Source organism: Rhinichthys klamathensis, unplaced genomic scaffold (assembly GCF_029890125.1).
Source record: "Rhinichthys klamathensis goyatoka isolate OS25496 unplaced genomic scaffold, OSU_Roscu_1.1 h1tg000123l_1, whole genome shotgun sequence".
NCBI lineage: Eukaryota > Metazoa > Chordata > Actinopteri > Cypriniformes > Leuciscidae > Rhinichthys > Rhinichthys klamathensis.
Window position 1 is genome coordinate 8,001,855 of NW_026606660.1, and position 25,429 is coordinate 8,027,283.

A 25,429-nucleotide genomic window follows, 5' to 3' on the forward strand; every position below is an offset into this window, starting at 1 on the left:
TCATGGACATTTTTATAGTGAATGTACACTTTTCTAGTTCTCCAGTGCTCTGCTGTAAAACATTTCACTGGCAAGATATTGCTCTTTTAACCATTGTGCCCATTCAAATATCTTTGGCCATATAGTCCATATTCGTACACTATACAACCACAAAATATACAACTATAAATCTAATTGGTAACTCACATATAAAAATTTAAATCTGTCCCTGCTAATATGTAAAAAAATGCACATCCACTGAAAAATACATTGGTAGAAACCCAGTAAAAAGAGATTATTTAATGAAGCATGCATGCATTGTTTAAGCAGGCTCTTTGTTGCTAAACAATCACCATAATATTCTAGCACCACACTGTTTGACGTGTAATTCTTTGGCATACCCCGTTTTGGTTTTTCAAAATAACCTCTTTCAGGATTAGTGTTCTGCACACACTGTGAAAGTAAATCGTTTAAAACATTACACTTTACATAGCAAGTATATAAGGTAATAGCAATGAATTTGCTATTGCAACAACAAAATCAAATAGCTTCAATGAGCATAGGCTACATCTCATTATGGTTAATTGTTTGTATGTAGAAAATCACACTTTTTGTTTTGTTTCAAAGTTTTATAATAGTTTCATAGTTGGACATTCAAAACACTTAGGTCTTCAATATCACCAAATTTGGTCTCCACCTTATTTATCAAATATACCATAGTGTAGCAGAAGTATCACATAATTTAAAAAATAAAATTAAACATGAGGATGTGAGAAGGACTGGACACAAATACAGGAGGAGATGAGAACGGGAAAACAAAGCCAGTTAACCGGTTATATTAGCACTGCAAAAAACACTCCACAGATCTCTCTGAATGTTCACTTTGGTTTACATCAAGTCTTTGAATGTGATGACGAAGGGTTTGGAAACCCAAGTGGAAAAAAACGTGCACTGAAAACCTGTGGCCAGACATTTCACAGAAGACAAACGTCACACAAATACACAACTGAAAGAGTGAACGGACCACATTTAAAGAAGAGCTGAAATAATGTTACCTTCGGGAAATGGCATGAAATCTCATCCAATGGACACGGTAAACTGAAACATGCCTCTTCTTTCCTCGCAGCGCTCACGTTTGCAGTACAGTTCAAAGATGTGAGTGGAAAAGCATTCATTTCTATGGCTCACAAACTATTATACAGATAAATACAGAAAATCTGTTAGAAATCGAGTTGAAATGTCCACTTGCGTTCTCCTCGTAACGTTCGGGTGAGGAACGGAGAACCGACAGTTTATTTAGAAAAGCGCAATCGTGACAGTCGTGCATGTGATTCATAGATAACGTTTGTTAAACATGTGTAGTGAATAATGTTTTAGTAATCTCAGTCTAGAGTCACACTACACAAATAAAAGACATCTGCGTCAGTTCCGTTACAAACAGAACCAGACATTTAAAAAACAAAACAAAAAAGGCTGCTTCAATTGCTGCAATTTTCTTTCCTATTTCTTCCACTTCTTTTTCCTTAAATCACTACAAGCATTGCAACGGCAAATTAAAAACAAAACACAAACGAAAGCAAAGAACATACTCTGTAAAGACAAATACAATCATGATTGCATTCCTTTATTTTGCAACAAACCCAAATCATTTGCCGCATTAGTGACAAGAACCGAAAAGGAAACCTCGGGTTTGTCGTTCGGCTGGGGCTAAATGTGTGTGTTTGTGTGTTTGAGTATGTGGGGGAACGCAAAAGGGCTGTGTTGTAGTGTCAAGTGATGCCAACTGTTCGTTTGTTCACTCGTCTTCGTCCTCCTCTTCTTCCTCTCCGTCAGAAAGAGTTGGACAAGCGGCAAGCTGCCGATAACCGTCCAGCCACTTCTCGACCATTTGAGTGACAAGCGGGTGGTTCCGCCTCCTCGAGCTCTTCTGCATGGCCACCAAAACCCCCCCCTCCGTCACACAGCAGTCCATCCACTGCCTCAACATGCGCTCCTGCTGCTCCTCTGTCCCCATCTGGCGGACACACACAGTAACCAATCAGAGAGCTTGTCAAGGTATATCAGCAGCTTTTAAACAGGTTCCCCATAGAGTGGTGCAGGTCACTTTGTAGGCCAATCGGCAGTTAGCATCACGCTGGTTCCCTCAACAAAAACCCAATAGGATTTTTCCATAGGCTTTTGGATAATCACTAAAAACAAGCTCTGTGAACAACAAAAGTTTATGATACTTAGATGTTTTGTTAATGGGACTACAGAGGCTGTCAAGGAGATTAAACGTCATCACGCCGAACTTTTACAGCATCGTTATACTCTAAACTAGTCTAACTCAAACTTTCTGGGAAAATGTTTTTAGATGAAAACTGAAAGAGTTGTCGGAAGCTTATTGATGGAGACGTCGAAGTCATGGGACCGTGGTGTAGTTCATTTATAGCCTAGCTTTAGCTTTTTACTTCTGGCGACTGCATTTAGGCTTCAAACTTCATAAAAGTTGTGTGTTATCTGTTAAAATTATCTTGATGGATATAACATGCAAGTATCATAAACTTTTGTTGTTCACAGAGCTTGTTTTAAGCGATAATCCAAAAGCCTATGGAAAAATCCTATTGGGTTTTTCTCGAGGGAACCAGCGTGATGCTAACTGCCGATTGGCCTACAAAGTGATGTCACACCAGCACCGCTCTATAAGAGGGCAACAGTCAGGTTCCGGAAGTAAAAACGCCATTCATTTTCTCCATAGGGAAACTGATTTTTAACAATGACTTATAAACAGTGAGCTACGAGGTTGTTAATCAATGGTATTTGCTTCCATTGAAGCCATCAGCCCACATTATTTCAACTTATTTTTTTAAATATTGTGTTTAACAGTGGAATTTGTGGTGAAAAAATACATTACCCATGATGCTTAAATTCACATTATTTTATTTCGTTCTAATAAAAGTGCTGTGGAGTAACGCAGCGCTGTTTCACTTGGGCAAAATGATAAATAAATCTTATAAATCAAATAATAGATTTGAGTGTGTTGAAAGTTATAACGTTACTCAGTGCGTTCGCTCAGTGGCTGCTATGAAACACTTGTTGCACATTGCAGAAAGCTAGAACGATTTTAGAATACCATATTAATAAAAGCTGGATGACTTGTGTTGCTAAATGGCATGAAATCAACTTTAAAATATATTGTACGGTGGAGAAAATGCTGTGTTACTGTTACTACAAATAAAGCTCTTTCTGATTATGCGATGTTAGCCACTTGTAGGGTTGGGTATCGTTTGGGTTTTATCCGATACCAGTACCTACTCGGTATTTTTTAAACGGTTCCGGTGCTTAAACGGTTCTTAAATCGGTACTTAAGAAAATGAAACCGCACACACTTTATCAAAAAATAATACCCTTTAATTTACAGGGCCAAACTGGACACAATATTAACTTAAATCTTTAAACCATATAAATACAAGTAGCATATGGTAATAATAAAACCAATATAAAATAAAAATTAATATTTACATAATATCAAATGAAACAATATTGTATCAAACAATGTAATAATACTGGAGATTAATAGAGATTACTAGCAGGCAGAGCTGCCAACTCTCACGCATTGACCGTGAGACTCACGCAAATGACCCTTTTCACACAGAAAAATCGCGGACAAAGAGGACACTGACACCGACAGATAAGACAGAGAAGGTTACTTTTGATATGGAACAAATCCACAGCTGTCAGATTCTGTCAATATTTTTACGAGATTCACACAATAAATAACGTTTTGGCTCTTTGAAATGTGACAGATCGCTGTAGCGCGTCAGTTCAAACGGCACGTGATACGGCAGCCTACAAATCCACTGCTTCTTAGCTACGCAGCGTTGAGTAAACCTATGAAAGAGAACATCTCTGGTTACTGGTGTAACATATCTCTCAAAAGGGAACGGGACGCCGCCAAGCTCCTCGCGCTGCCGACCAGCTTCCTTTTTCGGCAGAGAAATCTGCGTCGATGCGGCGCCCGCGCCATCAGCCAATGAATTGGCTTGATTCTATATGGGATTCGGACTATCGGCACACCCAGAGGGCGTTCTGACACGTAATTTTACACGTGAAATGCAGCCAAACCTTGCGAGAAAGAGCGCGCATGCGAGGAAGAGGAAACTGTGCTCCAAACTGTGTAGCACACGCACGGCGGAGAGGGAGAGAGCGAGAGAGCGAGAGACCTTGTGTGTGTGTGTGTGTGTGTGCGTGTGTGCATAATGAAGTTAGGCACCGAAATCAGGCACCGAAATTTTCGTTCTTATTCGGTCTGGTTACTACCGTTTACGTCGGAACCGGTTCCCTATTGGCACCGAGTTTCGGTACCCAACCCTAGCCACTTGACAGAATAGTGTTGAGGTGGAGGAACAAGGTACAAACATGTGACTCACGGCGAATCCAGAACACGAGATACAAACAATTAGACTAACCGTGTTGAGCTATATAACAATGATTACTTTTCTGCCGATAAAGGTATCCAAACAGCTCACCTGCCAATTGTATTTAGGCTTCAAAATTCATAAAAACATGATGAATGTGTCAGAATCATAATCTTTTGTTAGTCACAGAGCTTATTTTCTGCAATAATCCAAAAGCCAATGGAAAAATCCGCTTTCTGTCCCTCCATTGAAAATGTATGTACGGTATACTGTCCTTGTCCAGAAAGGAAATAAAGACATCATCAAAGTAGTCCATGTGACATCAGTGGGTTAGTTAGAATGTTTTGAAGCATCGAAAATACATTTTGGTCCAAAAATAACAAAAACTACGACTTTATTAAACATTGTATTGTCTTCCGGTTCTGCGTTCACAAGTCCGCAGTGACGCTGGTGACGTGTTATCTGGTTACTGCGGACAGAACCGGAAGACAATACAATGTTTAATAAAGTCGTAGTTTTTGTTATTTTTGTACCAAAATGTATTTTCGATGCTTCAAAACATTCTAACTAACCCACTGATGTCACATGGACTACTTTGATGATGTCTTTATTTCTTTTCTGGACAAGGACAGCACACCGTACATACATTTTCAATGGAGGGACAGAAAGCTCTCGGACTAAATCTAAAATATCTTAAACTGTGTTCCGAAGATGAACGGAGGTCTTACGGGCTTGGAACGACATGAGGGTGAGTCATTAATGACGTCATTTTCATTTTTGGGTGAACTAACCCTTTAAATATTCATGATCTAGAGTGTTTTCATGTCAGCAGAGCGGTTCTCACCTCTTGTGCAGACAGAAAATGGATGTGCAACAGCTTTCGCTCGCTGTCAACCAACGGCAGGAAAGTGACAGTGACATCATCGTCGGTGTTCAGGTTGGCGCCCGCACCTCGATTATCGTAGCCATCGTTCTCCATGGCAACCAAGGCAGAAAAGTGTCCGCGCGTGTAACCCAGGGCGATAGGGCTCTTCCAGCAGAAACTCTGCTCCCATAACAGAGGCAGATACACACCTACAAGAAAACAGTAATTACACAAACTCTGTGTGACTGACCCCGAACACAAACACTGTGTTTGAAGTCAGCCGAGTGTTGACAGAGATATATTGATTGTTTCTGCTGGCAGTTTTATCATTATAGTAGCAATAACAGCCTGCCAGTGGCTGATATAATATATCACACAATTCTTGGCCGGTGTAGTCAAACAGCCCACAGAAAAATGCTAATGCGCTCACACTAATCATTACTGTGAGCACTGAAAAAATTTATATAATCCTTAGACATGTGCGGTGACAGGATCTTTATAACTAGAACAACACCACACATCAACCAAGTCAATTATGCAGATGAGATTCGGCCATTTGTAGAGTTTTTAAATTAGTTTAACACACACGCACACACACCTTTATGTTAGATACTGTTTATTGCGATTAAACGATTTGACAGCTCTAATTATATATACATTTAAATCTACACAATGTCGGTTATATTTTTTCATGTTTTTTTCTCACAAAAGCTGCTTTTATTTAATCAAATAAGCAGTAAATTATTACAATTTAAAATAATTGTTTTCTATTTGAATATGAGATATATTCCTGTGATCAAAGCTGAATTTACAGCATCATTACTCCAGTCTTAAGCGTCACATGACCCTTCAGAAATCATTCTAATATGCTGATTTGCTGATCAAGAAACATTTACCGTATTATTATTATTATCAATATTGAAATGAGTTGTGCTGCTTAATATTTTTGTGGAAAACATTTTTTTTTTTTCAGGATTCTTTGATAACCAGAAAGTTTAATTATATTGGTCATAAATATGAGAAATAGCTATTGAAAACCGGGCAAACCACATTGTAATATCTACACGCTATAGTAACATGCTTAAAGACAGCTCACCCTGAAAGCGTGTGTATCCAAGCGTCTCTCCTCTGAAGCTCTTGTAATATTTCACACCGTACACTATGATGGGTCTCCGAAGGATGTGTGCCAAAACAAACACGTGCGTCTGCTCTAAACTCGCACCCGGCTGCAGGCAGAAGAAACAAGACAGAGAAAGACTGTAACAACAATAAAATGTGAAAAAAACTTATTTGCTTTACTAGGGAAACCTCAATCCTATGTTTCATTATGAAAAATATAAATCAACGTGAAACGCCATTTGCAAATAATGCTAATTATTTTCGTCATGTGCACGAATAGTCGAATATTCCATTTGTAATAATTATTCAAAAACATGCTACATGTTGCTTTGCTGGCCGTAAATGCAGTAAGTCCATGATAAATCCTAAGCATGCAAACTAAAACTCACAGTTATTAGCAAATGCATTGAGTGGCAATGTGGAGTGTGTAAACAAGATTGTATTTGATCACAAAATGTTTTCGTCTGCCTCTAAGTGTAGCGAAGTTTGGAATTATTTTACTAAATCATCTTACAAAAGGGAATCAACATGTCGTGTGCAAACATTGTTGGGTGAAACTGAGTTATAATACCGGTAATCACCACCACAATGAGAAATCCAAACACAGAATCATCGTTATTGACCAGTTAAATGAGGAAAGACAGCTGTCCATCACTGCATTCACGACTACAGGTAAGCGCAGCTGTACAGAGAACTTATCTAATAGCAAAATGATCTTAAGGCATATGCTTCCATTAAGTTTCATCGAGGGAGACGGTGTAAGAACAGAAAATACAAACTTCGCTTGGCACAACGTTATCTTTGTGTCCCTGCAATGTCTGACTGTGTCTGCGGAGCGCGTTTTCTCTGCAGCCGGCCTTATTGCTATCAGACTGAGGAGTCAACTTTCACCCAAACAAGTGGATATTCTTGTTTTTCTCAACATGTGAAACAATATAAACACAGTAACAATACATTCCCTACTGTGCTTGATGGACGCGTCACTACCAAGGACTGCCGAACCATTCTGGAGGACCATGTGCAACTAATGATTCAAACATTGTACCCTGAAGGGGGTGCTGTGTTTCAGTGTGATAATGCACCAATACACACAGCAAGACTTGTGACAGAATGGTTTGATGAAGATGGAAGTGAAGTTGAACATCTCCCATGACCTCTACAGTCACTAAATCTTAATATCTTTGAGCCACTTTGAGGCGTTTTGGAGGAGCGAGTCAGAAAACGTTTCCCTCCACCAGCATCACAGTGACCTGACCGCTGTTCTGGAAGAGGAATGGCTCAAAATCCCTCTGGCCACTGTGAAGGACTTCTATCTGTCATTCCCAAGACGAACTGATGCTGTTTGGCCGCAAAAGGAGGCCCTACACCATAATAATCAATTATTGTGGTCTAAAACCAGTTTCAGTTTCAATGTCCAACATCTGTATGTTCTGTATGATAAATGGCGCATGCTGCTTCATTAATGGGTTTTTTCGTTCTCTCTGCTTGAGCTTAAATGATTTTGTTCTGTATTTTTTTTGTTTGCACACATTGTTTAATGTTTTCAACTAAAAGAAAACCTCAAGATATAATGTAAGCTTGTAGTGTATATTGCCTAATCATAAGCTTGTTCAGAAATGTTGACAAAAACGTAATGATTAAAAAAATAACGTCTTTCTCGTTTAACTTCATTTAAATAATCGATTTTTTATTTATTTATGATATTTTTGAAAAATGTCCATCCCTGTTTTGCAGCCCATTTTGTTGTCACTATTTGGCATATTTCCCAGTGAAAAAGGATATTCAATGATCCATTTAAAGCAGCCAAAAAGAACAATTGTTTAGAGCTGGAGAGGGTTTTTACATCTCGATGAAAGCTTACAAAGAAAAACTTTCTGTTCCTTCAGAATAACATGCACTGATGAATCGGTCACATTAAAACCACAAATGTGTATTACCAAAGTAAATAGGGTGAGTTCTGATTTCATGTTGGCTTCAAGCACAATGAAACTGTACAAAAAGCTGTATGGAAATGACAAACTAATGGAAAAATCCAGCCCTCATCCTCTCGGTGTGGGATGTGTGTCTGTATGTGTGTTTCTGCATGAGTCGACTGCAGGTTTCTCAGTAGGTGGTGAACAATTAATGTTTTTCCTGAATCTATCAGCAGCAGTAAATCTGGTTGTTTACCTGACTAGCTAATGATAGTATAAACGCCCAGTCCTCCTGCCACTGCTCCTCCCGCAGAGAGAAATGCAAACCAAAGCTCTGGGAATACCAGGATTCCCACTCTTTCCAGCGCGTATAGAACCTGGAATACACACACATTATGCACAGATGCAATTACACCGGTCTGAATAAACACCATTGCAATTCAACAAGGATTACAACAATGACAAGATTTGCTGATGAAAACATGCATGATGCTGCCCATGCAAAAAAATACTAGGGTGTTCTGGGTAGTTAAAGGTGCAGTAAGCAATTTCTGAGAAACTCTGTTGAGAGTGGATCAAACCGAGCAGCACAACACACTTGTAGCCAATCAGAGGTAGGGGGCGTGTCCACTCATGATGGGGGAGGAAATTGTAAGCCAATCAGCAGTAGGGGCGTGTCCACTCATGATGGGGGAGGAGAAAGTGAGCCAATCAGAGGTAGGGGGCATGTCCACTCATGATGGGGAGGAGAGAGAGTGAGCCAATCAGATGTAGGGTGCGTGTCCACTCATGATGGGGGAGGAAAAAGTGAGCCAATCAGCAGCAGGGGGCGTGTCCATTCATGATGGGGGAGGAAATAGTGAGCCAATCAGCAGCAGGGGGCGTGTCCATTCATGATGGGGGAGGAAATAGTGAGCCAATCAGCAGCAGGGGGTGTGTTCACTCATGATGGGGAAGGAGAGAAAGTGAGCAAGAGGAAGATTTGAAGAATGACTGAGAATTTCGCTTTATTTCTCAACATTATTTTGCTTCGCTTCAGCTATGATGAAGAGACATCCATTTTGGGGGAGGAGAAATGAAGGGAGGGGTGTGTTTGTTTGGGTGGATTTGAAATATCAACAGTGTTTACTGAACCTTTAATGTGAACCCAGCCTACTAATTTCCTGTCTTACCAGTGAGAGCAGTCGTGTAAGCTATCGTTGAGGCTCTTTCTCAGGACTGAGTCTTTGTCGTAAATTCCCCATGTGGCCTGTAACACAGAATCCAAAAGGCAATCTCCCGCGGTTCGGTTCCACAGAGCATACAGCCTGCTGTCCAGACGTGTGCCCAGCTCCAGAGACCAGTTAATGATGGGAGACTCCTCTTCCAGCTCTGAACACAGAATACATCATTTTCTCAACCCGTTTCTTTGCACATCCAGAGCTAAATTTCGTTTCTGCTAGCTGTCTGCAGATCTTCAGGGATGCAACAGAAATAGACCAGCTAAGGCATTTTCTAGATCAGTTTATTCTCAACTGGTGGGTCGCAACCCAAAAACAGGATGCAGGTCTTTTTCTGATCTGGAACAATACTAAATTGCAAATAATAAAATTCAACTAACTGTATAATTGTGGATCATTAGGACAGCAAATAGGCGGATTAAAAAAAAAAAAAAAAAAAAACCTTCCATATCTTTTGATGTTAATGTCTAAAAGGTTGTACACCCAAACTTTACAATATCTTGGCACACTGTTAACTTGGTAGAAGCTAGTTAAATTAGATAAGTTACATCTTCAATAAATATAAGCAAAAAATATGCATGGTAAAAGAACATATGACCCTAATAGTATTAAATACAGGTTTACTTGCAAACAAGGCCGATGTTATGCCGACCAGAGTGTACAATAATTGAATTTCAACACAAGGTCCTGAAGTAAAACTAGTTGAGAAGCACTGATCTAGATTTTCTCTTGAGCAACACATATCAGACTCAAAAGTTGTATTTGTTGCCCATTATTTATTTAAGTGCCCATTTTTAAAGTATAAAATATATGCAAATTTAATCACTTTACCTTTTTGCACATCTCGATCCAGAACCTCATCGAACAGTTTTTCTTGAACATTTGGGGGAAGGTCTTCAATATCTTAAAAAAAAAAAAAAAAAAAAAAAAAAAAAACGTTTTCAGTTACAACCCTACTGTTTGTAAAATGGGACATATTGTGGATTTTTATTCCACTTTTTAAACATACTTTTAAATAGGTTTCCTTTCAATCAGTGGTGTAAATTATTTGAGTAAATATAATTAGATAGATAATAGGAACTTTTACTCTACTTGACTACATTTTGAAATAAGCATAGGCCTATGCACACTTTACACCATTATATTTGTGATGAGTAATGCAATTACTCGATGCATTTTGCCAAAGCCACTTATAACTCATATATTATGCAGCTTATAACATAACACAGCACAACGCCTGCTAAAGCTGTGGTAAGGAGGAGACCATAGGAAGTTTTTTTAATGGATGTCTATGGAGGAGATGCTTCACTATGCGGAATAAACTTCTTTTGTGGGGAAAATGGCTTATTATTTAATGAATCGACAGCAAATCGGCTAACCTTCAACATGTTTGCTCTTAAACATTCATTTTGATTGATCTAATTTTAGTTTACACCAAAAAAATTCTGTTTTATAAGAGAAGTCAAGGACAATTGCGCGACAGATATGATTCAGTTCACGGGACTTCTCATTAATTTCTATGGTATCTGCAAACTGTGAATGACTGTTGCACAACTCTGAACGAAATTCAATGATGTCAAGGCTGTAATAGGATTGGTTATCAAGGCACACGTGATCCAAGTTGGCGTTACGCTTTCTCCAATAGTAGAGCCACGGACCCACATATCTCCCAATAATTAGACCATTTCTGATTTTGCGTGGCACCCAACTTTTTATGCAGCTGTTTATTTCAGCTACAAAAGAAGGTGGGCATTGAAGGTAATATATCTTGTGCGTTTTGCCCTGACTCACACAAACTTGTCAACAAGGCAACTTGCACAAAAATGAGTGCATTAGCAGGTAGTTGGTGAATCGCAGGTGTTTCATATGAGACGAGGACATGACTGCAGTCGAAACCAGTGTCCAGTGCAAGCAGACTTGGACTATTTAATTTTACATAACATTATTTTATTTATCCATCATACTGAAGAGACCTTTTTGAAGGCTATTGGTTAACTTATGCCCTTTTTGAGCACTTGAGCTAAACTGAGAATGAGTGTTGTAGACGTTTACGAAGCTGTCGACCTTGATTTATTGCAATATTGGAATGCTCAGTTCTCTTACGAGAGTATCTCTCGTACTGCGTAATAGCTTACGCTAGGGGGAAAAACTCTTTTCCGCGAGATATTGAAGCCAAAAATTATCCTTAATTTTTTATTAATGTAAAACGCTTTGCAGCAGCAAGCAGACATAGGCGAAACAGCTCGCGCGCCTATTGGTTGCTCTGCAGCAAATGCAGCAGCCTATCGAGAGAGACTCTGCGTGACGTAATGACCAATGGGGGCAATTCGCGCCCATATCGTCACGTCCCGCCAGAAGGGGCGTGGTCTCACCCTATAAATATGCTCGTTAGGCTGATACAAGCTGATTTTTACCTCTTCAGCGAAGCACACGCATCGCTGGATCCGGAGTGAGAAGCCGCACCGTCGAAGCAAGCCTTTCAGCGGGACGAGCTCTGGAGTCGCTGGCCTCGCCGCCTTCAACTGCCGTACCTGCTGCGCTTTCCGGCGTTCTATATCCTTTCATACTCTGTGTGTATTTACTCTGTTGAGAGTGTTTGCTCGCTTACTTGACGCGACTCACACTTCTCTCACAAAAAGAGCTGCGTCTTTTTAAAGATGCCTTCCTGTGGCTCGTGCCGCGCCCGCTCAGCGATGGAGACCGGCACGTCATCTGTGTTTCCTGCCTGGGTGAGGATCACGCGGCTCTCGCGCTCGCTGACGGCGGATGCCCTCATTGCGAGTTTTTGCCCATGGTGACTCTGAGGACTCGCCTGGCATCATTCTCCGAGCCTTCACCGCAGCCCGCCGTGGTGCCGCGCCGCAAGAAGCGCCGCGCCCAGCGCGCTCCCGAGCTTTCTCCAGCCCGCCAAAGCTCGCCGGTTCGCCCGCCACCTTCGCCGGCTTCGCTCGAGTCGCTCACTGACGGACAACGGCCGCCGCCTGCCGCCGCGCCCATCCACGAGTTTGACGAACCCACCGAGGCGTGTTCTCTTCTGGCATCCGATAGTGAGGATTGGGCGAGCTCCGTGGATCTCCCCTCTGCTAGCGTTTCCCGCCAGACCACTGGTAAGAGAGCCGGCATTGAGACTGAGCTGATGCGTCTGCTCTCTCAGGCCGTGGGAAGCATCGGCCTCGATTGGGAGGCGCCCGCGCAACCGCCGCGCAACAGGCGAGCTCTGTGGACCTCCGCCTTCTGTCCGCGAGTCGTCAAGGAAACGGGCCAGCATCAAGACCGCGAGCCCCGCCCCCCATGGGCGTGCGTCACCGGCAAATGAGAAAAGAGTGTGTTTTAGTCCCCGCCGAGGCCGGACTAATCTCCATTTCTCAAACATTTCTCAGCTCCTAGTTTAAGCGGCTGAAAATGTCATTATTGCAGCAAATGAGCCTGTTGTATAACACGCACACCTGCATACAAACGCCGACACACACAAAACTGTGATGACGCTCTCTTATCTGCTTGCGCTAGTGTAGTTCTCCCTGTGGCCCAGTGGCAGAACCTGAAGCTTTCACGCGAGAGACCCGTGTTCGATCCCGGCTCTCGCAGCAGATAAAAATTTAGTCTCGCCGCGGCCAGACTTCCACCGAAACTTTTCGCTCGTTCAGTTCCAGAAAATGCGACTGTTCCAGTGTATTTTGCAGTAAACAAGCTGGTACCACGGCCCGCTTGCCTGCACATAAAGGCCGTTTCCATGGCGACCCAGAAAAATCATGTAATCTTTGTATTTCTGGTTTTCCGGCCACAGCCGATGGTGTTATAAGTGTAATAAAATGCTCACAGCCCAGTGTTCATTTCTACACACAAACACAGCCCGCCACGGTACAGGGCTCGCACAAATGAAATCGACGCATGTCAATTGTGCATTAAATGTAGTGAATGTGCCCACAACCCAGTGTCCACAAACACTACCACGGTTTCTGTAAAACGAAACCAACACAAGTCTTCCTAGCCTCCTAGGAAATCAGTGTTTCAGTCTCGCCGTGGCCAGACTTCCACTGAAATTTTCGCTCGTTCAGTTCCAGAAAATGTGACTGTTCCAGTGTATTTTGCAGTAAGCAAGCCAGTACCATGCCCGCTTGCCTGCACACAAATGCTGTTCCCACGGCGACCCAGATAAATCACATAAATGGTGTATTTTCTGGTATTCCGGCCACAGCCGATGGTGTTATGAGTGTATTGAAAATGCCTACAACCCAGGGCTCATTTCTACACACAAACACAGCCCGCAAAAATGCAGGGCTCGCACAAACAATCCGGCCACGGCCGATGGTGTTATGAGTGTTGTAAGAATGCCCACCCAGTGCCCATTCCCACACCCAGACACAGCCCGCCACGGTGCAGGGCTAGCACAAATGAAATCGACTCAGGTCGATTGTGCAAACAATGTAGTAAACGCGCCCATGTCACCATGCCCGCTCACACTACATGCTGCGTGTCCCTTGGTTTCTGTAAAAACGAAACCAACACACATTCAGTCGGCCATGAACGACAATGTTTTCAGTGTAATAAATGTGCCCGCAGCCCCGCGCCCACATTTTCTCACAGACACGCCGATTCCTACGGGATCTCCCCCGCTCGCTTTTTCTGCACAATCTGCCATAAAAAAGCTGAGCGCGGCCAGGCCGCCCGCTGTGATCAGCGCGCCCCCCGCCTTGAACGCTGTAAACACGGTGTTGTGTTCCCAGTATGCCCGGGCTCTCGAGCTGCCGTTTTGTCGCAGCCGGAGCCCGGATTTCATTCTGCCTCTAGCTATTCACGCAGATGCGTGGTCAAAGCTTCCCGGGGTATCAGAATGGGTGCTGAACACTATAAAGAGAGGCTATTCGCTACAATTCGCTCGACGCCCGCGCCGTTATACGGCGCGTGTCGAAACTACGGTGAAAAACGAAGTGTCTCATCTACTTCGTGCCAAGATAGCGAAACTACTGAGCAAAGGGGCTATAGAACCTTTATCTCAGGCTCAGAGCGAAGGGGGCCTATACAGCAGATATTTTCTGGTACCGAAAAAGGATGGGGGTCTCAGACCCATTTTAGATCTGCGACAGCTGAACAGAGTGCTTGTGAAACGCCAGTTCAGAATGCTTACGACCAGGAATATCCTCGCGCAAGTGCGCCACGGGGACTGGTTTATGTCGATAGATCTGAAAGACGCCTATTTCCAAATACAAATAGCGTCCCATCACAGGCGATTCTTGAGATTCGCCTTCGAGGGCCAGGCATATCAATACACAGTCCTGCCGTTCGGCCTGTCCCTAGCACCTCGTACATTTACGAAGTGCATGGACGCGGCGCTCGCACCCCTGAGACTTCAGGGCATGCGAGTCCTGAACTACTTGGACGATTGGCTGATTCTAGCTCGATCACGATCGGAGCTCATAGAACACAGGGCCGCATTACTCGAGCACCTCGAGGAGCTGGGCCTCACAGTCAATTGGGCGAAGAGCTCACTGTCTCCCAGTCAGCAAATTTCCTTTCTGGGAACCGTGTTGGACTCGCTGTCCATGACAGCACGCCTGTCACCAGAGCGCGGGCTAAATATTCAGCGCGGCGCGAAATCCTTCCGCCACGGCGCGATAGTTCCGCTCAAAAGGTTTCAGAAAATGCTGGGGCTGATGGCCTCAGCAGCCTCTGTACTCCAGTTGGGCTTGCTCCGCATGCGCCCACTGCAGATGTGGCTGAAAGCGCGGGTTCCACCCAGGGCATGGACAGCGGGTCTGTTTCGCCTCAGGGTCGACCTTCAGTGTGTTTCAGCTCTGGAACCTTGGAAAATAACCGACTGGTATCAGTCAGGTGTGAGTCTGGGGACCGCTTCGAGTGTGAAGGTGGTGTCTACGGACGCCTCCACCTCGGGGTGGGGAGCGCTGCTCGAGGGCAGACCGCTAGCTGGCCTGTGGTCAGAACGGGAAAAGCTCCTTCACATAAACTGCTTGGAGATGATAGCAGTTGACAAAGCGCTACGGCGTTTTTGTCCCCAGGTAACAGGCCACCACGTCTTGGTCCGGTCGGACAACATGTCAGTGGTGGCATACATATATCGTCAGGGCGGCGTCAGGTCACGAAACCTTCACAGGCTGACGGAACGCCTCCTGGTCTGGGCTCAGCACAACCTGCTCTCACTGAGAGCAGCGCACGTGCCTGGTCACCTGAATGTGGGACCAGACAGACTGTCCAGGAACAATGTTCCAGCAGGGGAATGGTCGCTGCACCCGCAGACGGTCCAGCTGCTGTGGAAAACGTTCTGCAGAGTACAGGTGGACCTATTCGCGTCCCACGAAAACGCTCATTGCCCGGAGTTTTTCTCGAAAAGCAAGGACGCGCTGGCTCATGTTTGGCCCCGCTGCCCCCTATATGCTTTTCCTCCTGTCTCGCTCCTGCCTCAGGTGTTGGAAGGAATCAGGGAGAACGGATGCCCAGTGCTGCTCGTAGCTCCGCTCTGGACAAACCAGACGTGGTTCCCTGCCCTGATGCAGCTGACCAGCACTGCCCCATGGCCTGTACCATTGAGGAGAGACCTCCTCTCTCAGGCGGAGGGCTCGATTTGGCACCCTCGCCCGGAGTTGTGGTCCCTGCACGCATGGGCCATCAACGGGTACCCGCTAGCCTCCCAGAAGGAGTGTTAAACACGATCGCGCAGGCTAGAGCTCCGTCTACCAGGCGGCTCTACTCCTCGAAATGGTCTGTTTTCTCTGCATGGTGTCAAGCCCAGAGCTTTTCACCTGTGGAATGCGGGGTTTCGGAAGTACTTTCCTTCCTTCAAGAGCTACTGGATAAGGGCAGGACCCCATCCATGCTCAAAGTATATGTGGCGGCCATAGCAACGTTTACAAAACCGGTGTCTGGCCAGTCGCTGGGGAAAAACGACTTAGTCGTGCGTTTCCTTAGGGGAGCTCGGAGGCTGAACCCTCCCAGGCCCCCTTCAGTCCCGACGTGGGACCTTTCCACGGTCCTGGAGGCCATGAAAGGCGCCCCGTTCGAGCCAATCCAGCTGGTGGACATGAAACACCTGTCGTTCAAAACAGTGTTTCTCATGGCTCTCGCTTCAGTGAAGCGCATAGGGGACTTACAGGCGCTTTCAGTAAGCGCGTCGTGTATGGAGTTTGGGCCTAATGACTCGAAGGTCATTCTCAAACCAAAGCACGGGTATGTCCCGAAATCCCTCAATACACCGTTCAGGGCCCAGGTAATTTCCCTGTCCGCCCTTCCGGTTCTCAGTGAGGAGGAGGATGCGAGTCTCCTTTGCCCCGTCAGGGCATTGAGAGCTTATGTGTCACGCTCGTCTGTTTTCAGACAGACGGAGCAGCTTTTTGTTTTGTTTGGCGGGCGTTCCAAGGGACTCGCCGCCTCAAAACAGAGCCTATCCAGATGGATAGTGGATGCCATTGCGCTCGCTTACTCTGCGAAGGGCCTACAGTGCCCCTTGGGTGTCAGGGCGCACTCCACGAGAGGCGTGGCCTCTTCGTGGGCATGGTCGAGCGGGGTTTCCCTGCAAGATATCTGTACGGCCGCGGGCTGGGCCTCGCCGTCTACATTTATAAAATACTATAACCTGGAGGTACCCGCCTTACAAGCTAAGCTTTTGGCGGTCTAAAATTCAGTGCTATCTGCCCCGCTGTGCGGCCCAGATGCTGAGTTTACTGCAGCCCCATGAGTGTTGACACACGTATGGCCACCCAGATCAGGCTGAAAGCTTTCACCCTGGCTGCGCGTTTTATTGTCATATGATAGCCCCGCTGGGTGCTTTTTTATAGGCTATGACGCTTCCAGCCTCTCTTCCTCCACTCTATGTGAGTTTATGGTGATTATGCACTACATGAGCCCTGGGCTTCGGCCCCCGGGACTTTGGTGTTGGATCCCTGTACGCACGGCGTGTTGCATTGTGTTCCCCTAGCGTAAGCTATTACGCAGTACGAGAGATACTCTCGTAAGAGAACGTACTCGGTTACTAACGTAACCTCGGTTCTCTCTAGAGAGGGAACGAGTACTGCGTATCTTGCCGTGCTTGGAATACGCTCTGGTTCGCTTCAGCGATAAAAACCAGCTTGTATCAGCCTAACGAGCATATTTATAGGGTGAGACCACGCCCCTTCTGGCGGGACGTGACGATATGGGCTCGAATTGCCCCCATTGGTCATTACGTCACGCAGAGTCTCTCTCGATAGGGTGCTGCATTTGCTGCAGAGCAACCAATAGGCGCGCGAGCTGTTTCGCCTATGTCTGCTTGCTGCTGCAAAGCGTTTTACATTAATAAAAAATTAAGGATAATTTTTGGCTTCAATATCTCGCGGAAAAGAGTTTTTCCCCCTAGCGTAAGCTATTACGCAGTACTCGTTCCCTCTCTAGAGAGAACCGAGGTTACGTTAGTAACCGAGTACGTTTTATTTTGATTTTAGAAAATAAACATGTTATTGCTCTCCTCACAAATCAACTGTTTCTTGTTTTTCCCTGGCATGTCTCTTAGGTGTTGAGCACTAGTGCATCTTTAATACAAGTAAAATAATTAGTACTGTTAAAATAAGATACTCTAAGGCTTTTACTCAAGTCAAGTCGTATTGTAATAGGCTTTATGCACAGCTTCACTACTTCCTGAACTTCAGCCAGCTCCTTTGTTTCCTGTCTGCCATTATTGGACAAACTGATTAATCCAGGTGAGCCTGATTATTGTTACTTGAGGCCAGGCACACCTGGATTGATCAGTTTGTCCAATAATGGCAGACAGGAAACAAAGGAGCTGGCTGAAGTTCAGGAAGTAGTGCAGCTGTGCATAAAGCCTATTAATGACTTGTAAATTGTAATGGAGTCATTTTCATACTTTAACTATGTTCGTTATTCTTTCTAATGTTATATAAGGGGAATGTCTTTAAAGCAATTAAAAATGAAAATTCTGTCATCATATACTCACCCTCAAGTTGTCTCAAAACTGTATGAATTTCTTTCTTCTGCTGAACGCAAAGGAAGATATTTTGAAGAATCTCGATAATCAGACAGTTGATGGACCCCATTGACTTCCATAGTAGGGAAAAAAAATACCATGGAAGTCAATGGGGTCCATCAACTGTTTGGTTACCGACATTCTTCAAAATATCTTCCTTTGTGTTCAGCAGAAGAAAGAAATTCATAGTTTTGAAACTTGAGGGTGAGTAAATGATGACAGAATTTTCATTTGAACACCCTGAACTATTCCTTTGAACACTCTTGGCCATTTTGAACAGCGCAAAAAATGACGAAAGCTTGATTGACCGTTTTGATACTTATATTTCATTATACTTTTATTTACTACAGCATTCTATGATTAATTTAATAATTTCATTATACATTGATTTATTAAATCCATCCATAGTGCACAATAAAATTGTGATATTTTTGGTAGCAAGAATCATTGCAAGTGTTTTTTAGTGTAAAAGTTCAAATCGGCCCACTCTAAATAGGTCTCTGTGACCCATGTGGTCTAAGAGTGAGATCCCAGGGCGGGAGGTTTGTGAGTGATCACCTGCTGGTAATGTGAAGGTGACGAGGTCAGTGAAGAAGTAACAGGGGAATTCTCCTTTACGCCTGTGAAGTGCTGCCGCCACCTCTCTGCGGATCTGTTCTGTCAACTCGGGACACACCAGAGCTGGTATACACTTTGCCGTCTGCTGAGACACCTGGAATACATTTGCAAACAAACAATCATTTGTAAGACTAATTCTGTTCTGACCTCACTTGACCCCCACATACCACGCATGTAAAACTCTGACCTCAGTGAGCAGCACCGCGAGCATGTCCTGTCTTTGGAAACGGATGGCCAGATGCACCAGTGTGAAACCAGCGTCAAACGCAGACGGGCGGTTGAGAATCCGCACCTCGTCTGAGGTCAGCTGACGTGCAATATCACCGCTTGATGACTTGTACGCCTCCACAGCGGCCAGATCTCCCTCGACTACACCTGATGAAAGTGTGCGTTACATATGAGCGAGTTGATTTCCGCTTTCACAACTCTTTCATGTTCAATTCCCATCAGATCTATAGGAGCAATAGGAATTTCCCAGAAGACAATGATGATGCTTTAGAGATCAATGATTTCATACTTTGATGCAAGAGAGCAGACAGAAGTAGCAGAGTCCACGAGAGGGAAAAAAAAAGTCAGCTTGTATCAAACCAGTGATGATAATAAAGGTTTGATACCAGTTGATATCAAAAGATTCAGCTTTTAATTTCCACTTCACATCACAGTTAAGCCACACTTAAAAAAAATCCATAACACTTTACATTGTGCTCTCATTTGTTAACACTAGAAGCTGTATTTAAGTAATTGTATGTAATGCAATAATTCTGTCATTTAGTTAACATCAACTAATAATGAACAATGCTTCTAGACCAGAGCATTAATTAGTCAATGTTAATTTTGAACATTTACTACTTTTTAAAATCAAAAGTTGTATCTGTTAATGCACTAACATGAACAATGGACAATCATATTACAATTAACAGATTAATAAATGCTGTAAAAACATACAACTCATTATTAGTTGTCAGCTAATGCATTACTGTTAAAATTAGATCATATTGTAAAAGTGTTACCATATCTTAAAAAAAAAAAAAAAAAAAAAAAAAATTCACCAAAACACCAGCTGATTAAAAGACATTAAGCAAGATAGTGAGTGAAGAGAAAAGATCCTGCAGCATTTGAGTGCTGATACAGACACTCAATCTAACGCAATGACTTTCAGACACTTTTAAAATGTGGCTAAATACATTTTGGGGAAACTGTATCTGCCACTAATGGGGCTCATTTCTCACCAGCGCAGGCGTTCAGGAAGAGCCAGTCGCTTCTCCTCATCCTGTTCCGGATCTGTTTGAGTTTTTTAAAGTCTGCCTCCTGCTCATTATCGCTGCCCACCGCTCCGGACGCCAGCTCGATCTTCACCTCCGCTTGCCCTTTACACATAGGGGGAGAGAGTTTCCTCTGCCTGCCCCGGAGACCCCCGCTCACCCCGCCTCCCCCCGCTGTCCTTACGTTATCCCGCTCCTGCTCGTTTACTATCGACGGGGATGTGGCGCTCTCCGCCTCTGAATCTTGCTGGGGCGGCTCGGGCGTACTGCTGGGTTTAGGGTGGTCGCACACCACACACCTGAGACTCTTTGGCCAGTTCTCGTAGGTGCAAACTGAGCACGGCCAACGCTGCGTGTGCATGTTGAGCCGATTCCGGTCGTTGTACTCCTCGCAGGGGTCCGAGGTGACCGGGGAGGGTCTGGAGCCCGAGTCTGAAGTCTGGGGGGCTTCCGACGGACTGAGCGGACCCTGTTTTGAGCCCTGCTGCCTCTGACTGAGGCACTGCGTGCAGCGGATGGCGCGGGGCCAGTTCAGGTAGGTGCACATGCGGCAGGACCATTTGCTGCTGGTCTCGGGAAGCTCATCTGCGATCCGTACCCGGGGTCGGGCGCTCGAGTCGGGGCAGATGAGCAGAGTGGAGCCCCCCTGGGTGGTGCAGAGCTGGGGGTCCAGGCTGGAGCTGCTCTTGAAGGGTTCCTCGGTGATGATGGGCGCGTTGTGCCTTTGGGCCCGACACATGGTGCATTTGATGGCGGACGGCCAGTTCTCGTAGGTGCAGTACTCGCAGCTCCACTTCAAGCCAAAATCTGTCATCCTCGCTCGCGCCGGTCACACCAGCTGATCGCCCCCCCTCCCTCCCCTCCGCCCGCCGGTCCTCCGTTCTTCACCTGCTTTCACTCGCTCACAGTCACAGCGCCTCCAGCTTCTCCTGCTATAATCACAGACAGGCAAAGTTTTAGTTCTTGCTGGGAAAAGGAACTATGCTGATCAACAATAATAGGAAAATATTTGATATACATTGGGCTCCAAAAGAGCCGAGATCTTGAATGAAATTATTCAAAAATTTATATTTTCAGCATAAGTCATTTATCAACAACAACAGCAGCAATATATATATATAGTTGAGGTCAGCAAGTATTTTTAAAGGAATTAATAATTTTTATTCAGCAAGGATGCATTACATTTATCAAATGTAACAGTGAATACTTTTACTTTGTTACATACAAATTCTATTCCAATTCTATATTCAAAATATTAAGCAGCACAACCGTTTCCAGAGCTGATGATAATAATACAAAATGGTTCTTGAGCAAAAAATCAGCATATAAGAATGATTTCTGAAGGATCATGTGATACTGAAGACTGGAGGAAATTCAGCTTCGTCATTGCAGGAAAAAATAGATTTTAAAATATATTTAAATAGAAAATAGTTATTTTAAATTGCAATATTATTAAATTTTTTTTTTTTACTATACTTTTAAAATAAATGCAGCCTTGGTGAGATTTAAAAAAAAACATACCGACCCCAAACTTTAGTTAGAATACTATTTGGTTTGTCCCACTGGTTTTCCACTTTTGATACAATTTGATTAATCCACACGTTTAGAACAAAAACCCGAGTTGAGAATGTTCCAAGAGCATCTTGTGCTCCAATAGACCTTTTGAACAGATGATTTACATGGTCGATGTCACAAATTTGATTACATTTGATTAGTGACTGACCTAGTAGTAGAAATAGTGCATGATATTTCAACATTTAACCTTTCTTTATTATAAATTTGCCAAAATCATAAATCCCAGGTTTTCAATGTTGTCTTAAATTTTTGGACCCCATATAATACAGTTGTTAACAATTAAATATGTTTTTTTTTTTCAAAAGTCCTAAGTAAAGATGTTACCATGCAGTAACTTTTTGCATTTGTCCTAAAATATCCTTTTTTTACCGACTATTATAAGCTATGCACTTGATTTAAATAATGTATATCAGCATAAATCATGATGACATGCATGACAGTATGTACATTCTGTGCTTTTCTACATGTCTCTTTATATAGGCTAGAAACAGACACAAATCTGTCTGTCTTTTGTCTTTTCAGTCTCCCTCTATGTAAGCGACCTTAATCTTTCCATTTGCTGCTGTAATAAAAACGACCACAATACATTTATTCTGAAAGGCTTTTTAGACCGGAAAGTTGTTCAGGACTCTGGATTATTCCTGACAGTCCAAACAGGTGGGTTACGACAGAGATGAATCCAGCTCACTGGGGCAAACGGTCACATCCTTTGACCTACATTCCTACACTCTCATTTGGTTATTGGACTAGATTTTGGTTATTAACATTTGCTTAAAAAAAGGGGGAAAAAATGTCATGATGACCTAGATTTCCATGACAAATTTGTCCTATGGTGGTAACATGGTACAGTGATATTATGAAGATGGTATATTTGATCAAAAAAAAAACAAAAAAAAAACAGTAATATTGTGAAATATTATTACAATTTAAAATAATGGTTTTCTATTTTTATATACTTTAAAAATGTAATTTATTCCTGTGATGCAAAGTTGAATTTTCAGCATAATATCTCCAGTCTTCAGTGTCACATGATCCTTCAGAAATCATTCTAATATGTTGATTTAATATCAATGTTGGAAACCGTTGTGCTGCTTAAATATTTTTTGATACTTTTTTCAGGATTCATTGATGAATAAAAAGTTAAAATAGAACAACATTGATTTAAAATAGAAATCTTTTGTAACAATAGAAATCTTCTTTACAATCACTTTTGATCAATTTAACATATCCTTGCTAAATAATAATAAAAAATAATAAGTTAACTTGTTATTCATACGGTTATAAAAACTATTAAGCAACACAACTGTTTCCAACATCAATAATAAATCAGCATATTAGAATGATTTCTGAAGGATCACGTAACACTATACTTGAGTTAAGATGCTGAAAATTAAGCTTGGCATCACAGAAATAAATTATATTTTAAAGTATATTAAAATAGAAAACCATTAATTTAATATTTCACACTATTACTGTTTTTTTCTGTATTTTTTATCAATTAAATGCAGGCTTGATGAGCACAAGAGACTTCTTTCAAAAAACATTAAAAATAGTAATAGTTCCAAACTTTTGACCGGTAACGTTACTATGCCACAGAATTGACATGGAAGTCAAAGAAAACCAGGTTATCACCATGGCAGGTCCATAAAAACATGGTATTATCATCATACATCAAGTACAACTATATGGTAATTGCCACTTTTAGATTACATTTAACTCTACTTTTCATGCCCCACATTTGGTCAAAAACAAACATTTATAAGTTCACAACAATAGGCCTATTGGTTTGGAAGGGTGAGAATCTGTCAGACTGGATAGTGAGCTGTCAAAATGCTAGAGACGCAATACTGAAACCGTACACAAACTGTCTAACGTTAGATAGGCATATATCACATACCTCTTGTTGTTACACGACAGGAAATCTGGCTATAACGGTGAGAGGAAGTTTTTCTATAACGGGCGATGTAAATGGAATGTAAGAAGCATTTCCGCCACTACAATGTATCAAGTTCAAATGTATACATACATGTATATGAGCTATATGTATCAGTAGAAACTCCGCGCTGATGCATTGTAAACACTCTCGGCTCGCTTCGGAATTCCACACCGAGGTGTCGATTTTACCCGAACTACAACAACACCATAAAAAAGCTCTAGTGTTGCTATCGGCACTGTAAATAAACACATACAGCTGACTTCTACTCAGACTGTAGGCTACACTGTCCGTTGACATTTTCACTTCCTTAAAAATAAATCACCATAAATAAATAAATAATTATTTCTGTAGGCTAAATTATAGCAACCCGAGGATTAGGAAACTAAAACATAATATGCATGAATTTGCCCTGTTGCATACTGTTACTGTGATTTGATTTCCCCCTCCCACAGAAATATAAAGGCCCTTACCTGTCTTTGCACTCCACACTTCAGTTTGCCAACACTGCCGTTCCCGAGTTCGCCCTTCTGCAAACCGAACGACTGTCCTACCGAAACCCAATCCGATCGGGTCCAAATCCAGCTCAGCACCGACAATCTACCGCGACAGCAGAGGGATTCTGCGTCCGAACACCCATGTTATTCCTCTCCCTCCCTCTGAAACCCCAAACACCACCACGATCTTCGGATCAAAGCGGGTTTTAAAGGGTTTTCAACACCGGAATTCCCATATCTGTTGCCGATGTTACCAATACTAACTGGCTTTAATGGCGGCGGCACAGGAGCGGGGGGTAAACCAAAATAAACCTACACCGGAGATACTGGTAGGAGGGATATCACCTGGATCAGCGGGCACATATGATTGGCTCTCGCTCCGTAAACACCGTGGAAACCAATGAGGGCGCATTTCTTTCGTTAAAGGGCTTCACGGCATACTTCCTTCATAAGCAATAACAACTAGGAAACTGTAGCTCTTCGTCCGCCATGTTGGCTCTAAGAATACCAGGGGTGGAATATTAGGTTTCACTCTGGATTGGATCCAAAATGGAGTGTGTTTCGTGTGTTCGGCTCCACTGCCAAGGCCAGTGGGATGATGTCATCGTTTCAGAAAGATCTACCGCAGCATCATCTGCAGTGACATAAGGGCAGTTTGTCAATGAAAACAAAAATAAAATAGTTGACTATATAGCTCCAGGACCGTTAGATTGTTCTGCGTGAAGCTCTTTTATGTTAAAACAATAAATGTCGGGCACAGTTTTAGCTGAACAGTATGTTCCATTTACTAATTTATTTAGTATATGCTTTTGTCCATTATCAATGTATTCGTTATATGAAGTAAAGACTGTTAGCTTTAGAATACAAAATACAATAGTATAATTTATTCCTACATTTTTACATCTTCTGATTATTTGTGTCTATAACATTTCTTTAGAGTACATTATGTCTCTTATTAGTTAGGGTTAGGTTAGTCATAGTCAGTGAAACCACATGCTGCCCCCCCCCCCCCCCCCTGATTATTATGTTTCGATTTTAGAAGAATATTTCTATAGAATAATAATCTATTCTATAAATCTAAAG

The 25,429-nt window shown here is 42.9% G+C and overlaps 1 protein-coding gene across 1 annotated transcript; it reads right to left on the bottom strand.

Annotated features, from left to right (window-relative positions):
* Nucleotides 1-1,444: 1,444 nt before the first annotated feature.
* zranb1b (zinc finger, RAN-binding domain containing 1b) lies at nt 1,445-24,712 on the bottom strand. Its single transcript, XM_056256076.1, has 10 exons — nt 24,323-24,712; nt 20,309-21,270; nt 19,267-19,454; nt 19,020-19,173; nt 10,325-10,396; nt 9,446-9,644; nt 8,530-8,650; nt 6,338-6,467; nt 5,221-5,450; nt 1,445-1,993 (listed from the first exon to the last, which is right to left on the bottom strand). The coding sequence occupies exons 2-10, from the start codon at nt 21,153-21,155 to the stop codon at nt 1,775-1,777; spliced, it is 2,160 nt and encodes a 719-aa protein (XP_056112051.1). The 5' UTR covers nt 21,156-21,270; nt 24,323-24,712; the 3' UTR covers nt 1,445-1,774.
* Between the last annotated feature and the right edge of the window lie 717 nt (nt 24,713-25,429).

Coding starts and splice junctions, on each gene's coding strand:
- zranb1b (XM_056256076.1), bottom strand. CDS start 21,155: ATGACAGATTTTGGCTTGAAGTGGAGCTGCGAGTACTGCACCTACGAG. Junction 8,651..9,445: donor TTACACGACTGCTCTCACTG/GTAAGACAGGAA, acceptor TGTGTATTCCAG/GTTCTATACGCGCTGGAAAG. Junction 5,451..6,337: donor TGGATACACACGCTTTCAGG/GTGAGCTGTCTT, acceptor GTTTTCTTGTAG/GTGTGTATCTGCCTCTGTTA.